The sequence below is a fragment of the Chinchilla lanigera genome, unplaced genomic scaffold (assembly GCF_000276665.1).
Source record: "Chinchilla lanigera isolate Chin_1 unplaced genomic scaffold, ChiLan1.0 scaffold00068, whole genome shotgun sequence".
NCBI lineage: Eukaryota > Metazoa > Chordata > Mammalia > Rodentia > Chinchillidae > Chinchilla > Chinchilla lanigera.
In genome coordinates, this window is record NW_004955469.1 from 2525882 (window position 1) to 2538336 (window position 12455).

The 12455-nt window shown below is 39.3% G+C and overlaps 1 protein-coding gene across 1 annotated transcript in view; it reads right to left on the reverse strand.

Moving 5' to 3' along the window:
* The window catches only part of Wdr35 (WD repeat domain 35), a 61591-nt gene that overhangs the window by 40910 nt on the left and 8226 nt on the right, over positions 1-12455 (reverse strand). The window contains exons 6-10 of the mRNA XM_005400340.2: positions 7766-7899; positions 6698-6863; positions 6428-6573; positions 2891-3016; positions 1857-2042 (exon numbers count right to left, since the gene is read on the reverse strand). Of these exons, the coding sequence (XP_005400397.1) occupies positions 1857-2042; positions 2891-3016; positions 6428-6573; positions 6698-6863; positions 7766-7899 (758 nt within the window). The remainder of the gene's footprint in view (positions 1-1856; positions 2043-2890; positions 3017-6427; positions 6574-6697; positions 6864-7765; positions 7900-12455) is intronic.

Genomic DNA, 12455 nt, shown 5'->3' on the forward strand with positions numbered 1-12455 from the left:
CCAGTACTAGTCCTTCAATTTTCTTTTTTCTCATCTCCCCACCTATCCTTCATTTTATTTTTGAATATTCTGGCAAGTTTTTCACTGTGGCTACCATATTTATAATTTCCAAGAATTTCCTATTCTAAAGCATCGTCTTATTTTAGGGATGGAGCCTTGTAACTCTCTGAGGATTACAGTGATGGTCCTTTTGAGATGAAGGTGCTCTTGAAATGTTCTGCTTCCTGTGCAATCTCTGCTTCCTCCAAGTTCTTTTCTTCTTGTGTTTGAGTTTGGTATCTTTGTGTTAAATTAGATGCTGCCCTCAAGTGTCTGAGAAACCTAGTCCATCTGCTGCATTTAAGCATGGGACCCTAAGAAGCTGTCTGGGGGGCCTGGGATATAGCTCAGTGGCATAAGCATCTACCTGGCAAACACAAGGTCCTGAGTTCGATTCCCAGTACAAAAAAAAAAAAAAAAAAATAAGAAGCTGTCTGAAACCTAACTGTCCGTGAATGAGGGGCCCTGATCATGGCCTTTACTGTAAGGTAATCAGGCAGGGGTGCTTTCTTGGGGATTCCCAATCTCAGTATCTTTACAGGTCCTTCTTGTGAGCCAGTCAGATTGTCCAGGGGTGACTCTTCCACTGTGCAGGGATGACTCTTCCAATCTACCACCTCAAGGCTTGATGCTTGACTGCCACTGCTCTGGGAACCAGGTGGGGAAGGAAGACTGGGGTGATACTGGATAGCAAATGTATTGTTCTACTGGTTGGTTTTCAGCCAGAGCTCTTCCAATCTCAGCTACGCTTAGTGCCATTCAGTGCAGAGATTCCTTTTGATCCTCCTTAGAAACTAAACCCAGCCTTCATAGGTGTAAGAGGGCTGCAAGGCTCTGTCTGGAGGAAGTGATCTGGGAGTCTGCAGTTTTATGTGCCCTTTTTTTTTTTAAGTCTTCTCTTTCCCAAATCATCTCTGGCACTTCCACACTGCTTGATCTGTTTCTTTTTCCCACTCAGCAACCCAAGTCCTGTGCCTCTTCAGCATTCTGCTCCCTCTGCTTTCTCCACAAAAGGCTTAAGGTTCAGCTTGCCTAAGTCTGCTAAGGTAATTATCACGAATCCACCTACTCTTTAGCCTTCAAAATTCTGCTGCCATTTCCTCCCTCCTCTGGTCCCTATGGGCTTGTAACTTTTTAATACTTTTACTGTTGCTTTAGTGAGTTTCAGGAGAGAACAAAGCCACATGTGGCTGTTAAACTGTCACCTTTAACCCAAAATGCTACATTTTTAAGTGCGATAAAAAATTATAACCCAGCCAAAGACACTGATAGACCTATTTTGAAATATTGATATACTTCTGCAAATACTTAAATTGTTAGCATAATTTTAAAAGATATTTTATATTATTTATTTTATGCTATAATATTGACTTTTATTCCAACATAATTCCAAATAAAAGTAGATCTCTTGGTGTCACAATCTATCCAGTTATCAATGGTCATTGTTATATAATTTCTCTAGCATTTGTATTAGACATCTATATATTCCTTTTTTGCTTGTATAATTTTAACTTGGAAGAAGACTATGATATTTATATATGTTTCAGAGACAAAAACTTCAGTATTGAACCAGTCACATTAACTGCCAACAACTGGCTGACTGGACAGAAAAAGAGGGTTAAAGGATACAGAACCCATCAAGTCACACCATTTTCATTTTGGAGGCCTAAATAGACATGGCCCATAGACCTAACATAGACCTAACACTTAGCTATGCTTCCTAGTGTACAGGTCATGCTTGATAAAGTAGCTAACTATAGCCTAATCCTGCCAATTGTTAAGCCATCTGTGTTTCAATAAACTAAAAGAGTACCTACCTGAGGATGGCTTTCATCAGCTTTCGTAGCCAAAATGCAGAAATCGCCACAGGTGGTGATAGAAATGAGACTCTTCACATATTTAACATATTTCTCATTGTTTTTTGTATCCCAAAAGACAACACAGTACTCAGGACGGTCAGGTCTGGTATATGCATAAACTACAGTGTTTGAGCAATAGCCCCACTAGAAAGAAAAAAACAGGAAGGGGATAAGGGAAGGAGAAAAAGAAGGGAGAGAAGGAGACAGAAAGGCAGACAGAATACTTAGCTTGGGAAAGAAAAATCATAGTCTTCTATTTTATTCTAGCAATATTGTAGTTAGATGATTTATCAGCTCACAAAATATACTTTTCAGAAATGAGAGCTATAGCTTAGTATCTTTTTTTTACTAAAATAACAAATCTAAAAGTAGTAGTAAAGATATTTTTGAAACAAGGAATTATTGTAAAAATAAAATTAACTTATTTTAATTTGTCAAATTTAAGCTTCAGTGGTGGAAATTTTCAATAGTTGCTAACCGTTACTGGGACTGCAGGAAAGGGTGTGGGAAATGTATTGAAAGGACAACAGGCAGACATGGTGAGATGACTGGGAGTATTTACTCCCCAGCCCCTCCCTGCCTGGTCGGTTTGGCAGTGCCTCCTGCATGGCCATAGTTCTCGTGAGTTCCAGGAGCATTACTTTCTCACCTCACTCCTTTGAGCCCTGGGCTGGTGATGGTACCTCATATATATAAGCCTTGGATGCCTGCTTTATTTCTTTTGCTCTGCCTCTTAACCCTGTCCATACTTCTCCAATAAACCCTTCAGTTACTCCTTGGAGTAAGTGTGTTTCCTCCTGGGACGCTGATTCATGCAGTCATTTTCCTAACTATGAGAGTATTCTAGAAACATTTACTATTTACTGGTTCTAAGGTCTTCACACAGAGAAAAAGCCTCCTCTCTGTTAGTTTATAAAACAAAACAGCTATGAATATACTTTGGGCTGTAACAAAATTATTTAGTAAAAACACTTTATAACTACTCTCAATACCTTATAATCAGGTCGAATATTTGCAAAATAAATGAAGGAATCAACGGCTAGCGCAATTTTCAGTCCGCCTCCTTCCCAAGAGAGTGCAGACATGTGCTTTCCAGGAACCTTCAAAGTACCCAGATGCTGGAAAAGAACACATATTTAACCTAAAGTCTCACAGTCAACAAATTACCACCAAACACTCCATCAAGATAAAAAACGATATGAAAACTACTTTGTCAATGGTTATCTTTTTAAAATCATTTCCTTTGAATTTTTATAATAGAAAATGTGCATACAATGGGAAAATGTACAGGCTCTATGCAAAAAATTAAATATCAAATTTCTTCAAATCTAAGATGCCACAGACTGAAATATGTATCTTTACTTTTAACTAAGAACAACTAAGAAAACACAGTGTTAATTAAAGTATGGCAACTTTGATTATAAGATACGCCCCAATTTTAGAATGGTAAAAAATGACTTTTTAAAGCCAAAAAAATATAAATTCTACTGTAAAGCCTTGCCTTTCCCTTTCATCCCTCACAACCAGCCAGTGGCCACGCCATGACTCCTGCACCTGTCTCCACGCTGCCTCTTCAGCTGCCTGGGCCAGGGGAAGAGGCGCCTCTACGTCTGTGTTTCTCCTCATTCCCACCCTCCACCCTGCAGTTCCATCCTTACTCTGCTGTCAAAACCATCTCTAGGGAGACAAATCTGACCTTATCCTTCCTGCTTTAAAGGAGGCTTAATTTTTAAAAACCAATAGTTAACCACGATCAATATGTTCTTTAGCATGGGACAGAACGCCTTTTTCCCACCTGGCCCCAAATTCTGTCCTTTAGCTGAATGCCCCACTATCCAGCTGTGCTTATGTGTGCCGACTCCTGAGGGACTCCTGCGCCACCCAGCCACCGACCTTTATCGTGGCCCTGCCGCTTGAGTCCACCTCTGCTTGCCCACACATCCCTGTCCTGGATGTTCCTTGTCTCTTCACCCTCCAAGTCCACCTCAAATGGTGCTTCCTCCATGAACCCAACTTTCCCACCCTCTATGGGTTCAGAACATCCACAGGAGTCCTGGGAGCACTCACTCCTTCACACCCAGAGATTACCTAGAAGACAGGTGTTCAGTAAATACATGCTGAGCAAATAAATGTACATCCCAACTAATCTTCATACAGTAACATTTGATAAATGAACGAGTACATGAATACATTTTTTAATGTGGCCATAAAAAGGACAAATGTTTTTAACCTGACTTCTTATTTGACTGACCAGTATAATCCTATGAATTTTATTAACTGCACTGGTATCCCTTGTTCTTATCCAGATAGGCTCTAAAGTCAAACTTAATACTTCAGTGGTGTGAACATGTGTCCGTCCAACACTGCAGTGTAACTGCCATCACAACGGTACTAAGAGGAGGGACCTGTAAGAAACAAGTGAGTCAACGTCACCACCAAAGGGTGGTTCAGCCCCCTTGTGTCTCTTTCAGGCCCTTTCTCTTTGCCGTTCCACCTCATACCATACGATAAAGCAGCAACAAGACCCTCACCAAAGGCCTTGACAGGTCATAAGGGACATCTCAGTCTCCCAACCTGGGAGCAAATAAACGCCTGTTCACTATAAAGTACCCAGTCTGTGGCATTGTATTGTACCAGTGTGACAAGTAAATGTATTCAACCCCCTTGGGCCAAAGAAACCAAAAGAGGAAAAAAAACAAACTTTAACCTAGCAGGGTCTATCTTGCTGCCTAAATGAAACTAAAAGGAACAAGCCAGCCCCCACAACAGTACTCCTGCTACTGACCCAGCCACAGAGGGAGAGTAAGGCCATCTCCTCGCTATACAAACCAGCCAGATGGTCACAGGAGCAAGGGCAGAAACCCAACTTTCTAAGCATTCACCACTTCAGCCTTGTTATCTCCATTAATCCTATGCACACTATGAGGTATCAGCCCTATTTCAGAACAGCTGCATCTCAGCTTAAACAGCTTCTCTAAGTCAAGCCTCATGTGGAAATGCAATTCAAAGCCAGGTCCACTTGACTACAGATGCTGTGCCCTACCTTGCTAAATCCACAGCACAAAACCCAGGACCTCCTGGTCCCCAGAATCAAAGCTTATTCCTCCCCAAGGTTTTCTTATATATTTAGGTATCTTCCTTCTAAGTATCTCCCCTATCTTCACAATAACACAGATGCAAAAATGAACCCCCCACCTATCCACTCATTCAGAAAAACACCAGTGGCTAATGGGCCCTGAGGAACTGTGACTGGTACTCTTGGCTACAACTGTACTAAACCATTTATAATTTTTAGCTTAACACTTCACACACTGTTTTACAGGATAAAACACATAAACCTTCGAACCCATGTTTTTCTATCTGGAGAAGGCCAAACACGGAACAAAAACAATATAATGATAAATAAACCAAGGAGAACCAACAAAAAAAACCAACAAAGGTTGCTAGAAGGAAGCTCTACACAAAGAAATAGTAAGAAATCAGATTTCTGATTATTAGGAATCTTTACTACCATGCCCTTGTTTTTCCTTAGCCTTTACATTTACCACAAATATTGTCAGCTGACAATGCACAGAGAATACCTGTTCTCACCAGCACACGGTACAGGGTAACTTTGAGATACTGAGTCAAAAGCAACATATGATACCATTTCTTACCTGACAGAAATTATCAAAACACATAAAATACTACCATTAAATTAAAATATCAATATTAAGATATTAATCTAACTTGTATAGACATTTCCATCTCACCAAAAATACATATTATTGTAGTATACAGTGAATTTAGAAAAACCTGCAAAGTATCCAAAAGGAAGAAAAGATAGTTTAGGACTGAAAAATAAGATATGTAAAAATATATGAAGCTTTGTTATTAATAAACTCTTATTTTCTAAATCTTCTAAGTTCACATATATATGAGAATATATTCTTCTACTTGAATGCTCCAATGCTTCTTCAAAAAAATGTCTTTAAAATTAAATTTATTAATAATACCATTGGAAGAATAATACTCTATATGCATTTATGAAAACAATATTTATAATTTTAATGTGGTATCATTTAAGGTTGATTATTGTCAGGTAGTCTTAAAATAATTGATTAACCTGCAAGAAATTAAAATATTGCAAGTTTAGGGGAAGGGCAAACAGATACATGTTTACTACCTAAGCACATTTAAAGTATCACATCAAAAATCAGAAAAATGAACTTGCAACAAATGCACTATACCTGAAACCCATGTAAACTCCAGCCATGAAAAGAGATACATATTCAGATCACAGAAAAAAATATATTAAATAGCCAGTGATTTCTTATGTACACCTTCCAATTTTCTATATGGACATACTATAAAATGCTTCTATGATAAAACACAACGAAGACTTACACTATGAAGACATTATTCAGATATACATTTGGTGTCTCAAGACTGTTACTCAAAATATTCCAAAAAGAAAACAGGACCCCTCCCTCTTTCCCTCCCCTTACCAATCACCTTTAAATGAAAAAATAAAACTTTAACACATTTACCTCACCAAACGGAGTGTAGAACTGCACAGTGTTTACATCTTTGTCCTGAGTTACCACCTTCTGGGAGCCGGCCACAGCTAACACACTGCCAATGTGGTTCCACTGGATGCTGACCACGTACATGCCCGTATCTATCAGAACTGGGTCTAATCAGGATGAAAAACAAACGAGACAATAACACAATAACACACCTAGCCTAGAGCACTTTATGATCTCAAGAACAATTTTTTAAGTATTTTTTCTCCAATGCTAAACAAACAGACCACTTACTTTGGTCATTCTCATGTCTCATTATTTGGCACCTCCCATTGTCGAAACAAATAGCGAGACAAGGGCAGTCAGGCTCCACATAGCCCTCTGTGCCGTGGTACCAGTGGATCCCAGCAATGCTGACTGCTCCGGTGACATTCACCAAGCAACTCAGTCTCATCTTTATCTAGACAAAAGTGACCAGGGTCAATATTTACATCTGAAAACAGACTGATATGAATGGATTATCAGAGGAAGAACACTGAAAATGGGGTCTAAAAATCGGGCTGCAAACACACAAGATTAATCACTTTTTGGCTTACCAACTCAAACAAATCACTAACACTCCATCTTCCTGATGTGTAAAATAATAAAAATATTCAGTTTTTATGAGACTCAAACAACAAGAAGTATATGAAAGTACTTTGAAAACAGCAAAGTGTCAAAGCAAAAGTTAGTGATTTTACTTCCACCAGCAAGTAAGTTTATGTTACGCCCTAATCCTCGCTGAAAACACAAATGCCTCATGGGCAGTTCTGTCACAGCTAAATCTTGCAAAGGCAGAATTGCTCTCTGGATCATGCTACCTTTTTTATCTTCTTTCTAGAATTGATTTCTTTTTTCCTTAAGTTTGTTTCCTACTCTTTTTTCAACAACTCTTAGTTTCTACAAAAATACCCTTGGTATGTGCATGTAAACTCTGGCTCCAGGCACCAGAAGACACTTCAAAAGTTTACATTAACATAACCCCACTCATCATCCTCAATGCACGGACATCTTGTCCTATGCAACTACCAGAAAATCAGAACTGAAAGTTACATTCTTAGTATATTACATTAACTTGCCTTAAAGAAAACAAGGCTTCCTTTTAACAAAAAAATAACAATTTCTGGTGATTGAAAAAAGAAAACTCCTGGGGATATAGCACCTGCCTGGCAAGTGCAAGGTCCTGAGTTCGAGTCCCAGTACAAAAAGGAAAGAAAAGAAAGAACTGAAGACTGATTACATAAGTCGTAATTATATGCGCACATATGAACTATATAAAATAATCATGTAAAGGATATAAATAGAAATAATATATACACTTACTATAAAATTTCCTTGATTATCATAAATATGTATTTCTCCATTTGCCATTCCAAAAAGTAAAATTTTACTATCTGCAGACCATGCTACATGACATAGCTGTATTCCCTTTAGTTCTTTACCCCAAATACGATTCCCTAAAACAAAATACACCACAGTTACTGAAAGTTCAGAGTCAGATCCTCCAACAACAGCTTTCAAAAACTTTTTCTACTGAAAGAGCTATCACATTCTTCACAGCATTCCTGCAGTCATTCAATTTACTGGGTTAATGAATATTCACTGAGTATTTACATATGTTGACTACCCTTACAGACACTTACAATAACAGCTGTTTTAAATTTTCTTCCCTTCTCCCAATTAACAGGTAAGCCCATCATCTATTTTGAAAGAAAATAAACTCCCTAAAAAGAAATTTCTGGTTCCCATCTTCAGATATTCAGAGTACCATATCACTGATCCATGCATATCTTGAGGGTTTTGCTCTCTACTACAGAGGAAGGGTACTCCCTAAACACACCCCCAGCACACACTAAGCCCTCCACCTAGTCTATGCTCTAACTCCCTCCCCCTTTGCAAAGTTCTCCCTCTATGAATTATTCTGATTTTCTCACCTGATTCTCCTCTCCAGGCCCTTTTATATAAACATTGAAATACACAGACCTTCTCAATCACCACCTCAAGGACAACGAAAGCACTGCTGTGCTGCAGTCCCTGCTGCAGTGCAAAGGGCATGAGGCTGTCCAGTTGGCAGAGCCATGAGGACAACGTGACTGCGATAGCTGGGCCACGAGGCCACCACTGTCGCTTCTGTGACGCCAAAGTCATCTGGACAGCCAGGTGGGTATTTCAGACCATTACACCAACAGAAATAGACATGACTGCGGGAAGATTGGAAAGGTTTCTTTACCAACGGTTTGACTCGGCATAAAGAAGTGTTCAGTGGTCAGAGACAGTCTATACATGGATGATGACTACAAAGTGGACTTCCAGACACAGTCAAGATGGGAGCCAACATACAGTGTTGCAGAGCTGGTAGAGCACTGGTTATAGCCGTGGGACAGGGAGGTGCCCAGAGAGGCACACTTAACCAGAAAGCACATGAACTGAGGGGGTCTGATGTATAAGCAGCCTCCCCACATCTACTTAGCAACTGTCTTTCTTCATCACCACCCCAATGATGGTCACAGTGCTACCAGACTATAGATGGCAGCTAGTTGTCTTTACCTATTTTCTAATGTGGTGATTCCTGTTTGCCCAATGGATCATTTGTATGTTAACCGCTGTATGTAACCAACCTTTGGCAACATAATTGCAGCACAATAATGATTTACATGATATCTTGAAATTGGGGGAACGAGACATGCCAAACTGGGCATCATTTTGGCTTGGCAATTAATGGGATACTGATTACTAAAATAAGTTAACATTAACCAAGGTGCCAGTTGTACAATCTCTAATTTGATCAATGTCCTTTCAGCACTTTGAGCATTTACTTGGTTCACGTAGTCTTCCTTTTGCAGAGTGTGGCTGGGAGGAAACAGGACATGCGTCTTTCCCTCCCTACTCTTTTCTCAACTCTTCCTTTGCACGGAAGGTATTGCATTTGCTTCCATTCTCTTTTTTCTTAAATGCAGTGCCTGGTTTGTTTAACCAGGTAATACCCCCTTTTGTTGATGCTCTATTGAGAGCTGCATAGTTTGCTTTTAGTATTGTTACTGCACTTAACCTTCTTTCATAGCAGCTATAGGACACAGGAAGACAGCACCTGCAAAACATGACCAAAAGGCTCTTTCTCCTTACAGTGACCTTAGAGTGACATACAGCTTGACTCCCCAGGGACATTCCATCATTGCAACAGCTCAGATTTCTGTTCCTGTCTTTTTTTGCACGCCAGCTCTACTCTTCAGTAAAATTATAAAGGCTGCCATTATGGACATTAGGTATTCCAACATAACCATCTAGGGTGTGTCCAGTTTGTCCTTCATAGGGCCAATTTTTATTTGCAGCTTGAGTTTTTATATGCAGTTCCACTGCTGTGGACTTCACTGTCTTGTGATGAATTCTTTTCATATGTATTCTGTGCCATACTATTGTTAAAATGAACTGTTGCTATTGTGAGACGGACTTTAACTGACCTATAAAGGGTTTCTTTCAAATGGCACTACTTGAGAGACATGCTAGCATTTGCTTCTACTATTTGGGCCTTGTGGATAATGTACAGATTTAAAAACAAACCCTATTGCTGATTTGTCCATTTCTTTCCCTGCACTTCGTTACATGTGGGATACAGCCTAACTCATCTGATTTAATATGCATTCAAAAACTGGCATAACTATTAAACACCTTGTTTACAGACAGATGAAATAAATTTATTTCAACAAAAAGAACCACTTCCTTCAATCCTAATTCCCCCGTCTAGATACCATCCTATTTTTATCATTCCTTCTCTGATAGGACCACTACAAAGCAGCTCTGAGCAGGATTTAAATTAACCAAATGGCTTTTCATGTTTACTTGTGAGTCTGTCCAAGCCTTAGGCCCCTTAAGTCTGGAGATGGGCAGCAGACTTATAGTAAGTAAACCTCTATGTGTCACTGGTCTCGGCTGAGGCCTGTAGTGGCAGGTGAAGCTGTGATGCCTCAAAGGACAAGACAAGCCCACAGCTAAGACACCTGTCCTCAACCTCAATTAACCAGATAAAGACTGTAGCTGCAGGCATCTCACTCCTACAGTGAAGGCATTCCCGGAGATAACATGGTTCTCCTAAATTAACAAAATGTATTACTTGAAGAACTCCTTCAGGAGAGGTCCTTGAACAGTCCTTGAAAAGCCCTGCTCAGATTCCCACCTTTCTTCAGTATTTCAACACACACACACACAAAAAAAAACACTTCTTTCAATCCTATATTGAACAAGGTCCTTGAATAATCCTGCTCAGATTCCCGCCTTTCTTCAGTATTTCCAACCTTTATTTGATAACTAAATAAATATGGGCTGGCCAGAGAAGATCTTTGACTTAGCCACCACAGAATCTTCAATTCTGTTAGAGGGTTTTGATCCTCCTAGAGCACTAAAATCATACCACTTGACTCTTTTAGTTAAGCCTTTGCCTTACATTCTTGGGCCTGATCAGTCTGCAATAACTAAGTAATAATATTAACATGTTACTTCCCCACCAAAGTCCTTGAGTTATTTACATTTGTAGTCACCATTTCCTTAACCCTTTACCCCTCCCAATCTAGCTTCTGCCCCACAACTCCACTGAATCCACCTTCATGGGGGCCAGTAACTGCCTGTTGCTATAGCCTATCAACACTACTTCTTTTTTGACCATCCCCTCCTTCTTGACACTGTCTTGACTTCCACTGGGCTTATGTGTATTCCTTTATCTCCAACATTTCTACTTTTCCATATCCTTTATAGAATCCTCTTCTGCCCATCCCTTAAATGTTGCCTCTTCATTTATGTTAACGTTTAAATTACCATGCACATGCTGGTGAGTCCCAAATTATGCTTTCAGCCTAGACATTTTTAAGCTTCAGACATACAGAGCTAACTATAATCTGGATATATTTACTTGGATGGCTTATAGTGTGACAAAATCAACATGTCCAAAAAAGAAACCCCACCTCAAAACCAGTTTCTCCAAAGCCCATACTACTTCAATGAAAGGCATCACCACCCATCCAGTTCCCAAAGCTAAAATCAGAGATACTCCTATTGACACCTGCATTCTCCCATCCCCAGTCAGACCAATGATTTCCTATTTAGGCCACCTCCTGAGTATCTCTAATCTACCCACTTCTGTCCCCCTGATTACCCTGATTCAGGGTAGCATCCCTGATCTTCCCTTACCTGAACTACCAGGACAATTTCCTCACTGCTGTATTTGGCCATTGTTTTTCCTTTCTCCATTCTTCATATTATTGTCACAAAGACGTTTCTAAAGAAGAAATCTGATCACCTTATTCCCATTCTTAAAAGCCTTCATTGGCTTCCCAAGCTCCTAAAAGTCCAAACTCCTCAATATAATTTATAATCTATATAACTGGGCCTCTGATTTTCATTACCTACTACTCTCTACTATATTATACTCTATTAATATCACCTTTTTGCAATACCTCCAACATCACTAAGTTCAACTCCTCCAAACCTCTTCAAATGCTGTTTCTCAGGCCTGACGCTGTCTACACATCAAAGTACCTGTGGCTAATTCCTCCAGGGATTTCCCTGATCTCTCCTAGTTTGCATTTGGTGGCATTTCTAAAAGTTCTGGCATTTTCCCTGTCTTAGCACTGGTCAGAGATATTACACTTGTTTTGTTACTTAGCCATCTCTCCTGAATATTTTTCACTGTACCCTTAGCTCCTAAAATTAGAGCTGTTGTTTTATAGGTTCTCAGAGATATTTGTTAACTGCAACACACACATGCATGCACACACACACACAGAAACAAAAATTATTTTAAAACAAATCATTTCTCTACAATTTCACATTAAAACAAAGGTACAGATTTGCAATAAAACTTGGTTTTATCTATGTACTAGAATTTTAAAGACAGGATTTATGGCTATAAAATAAATACAGCTAACAAGGACATATGCTGTTCTACCACACATTGCTATAATTTTATATACTTTTTAAACTAAAATCTATATATTTATACAATCTAACCAATATAAAGATAAAC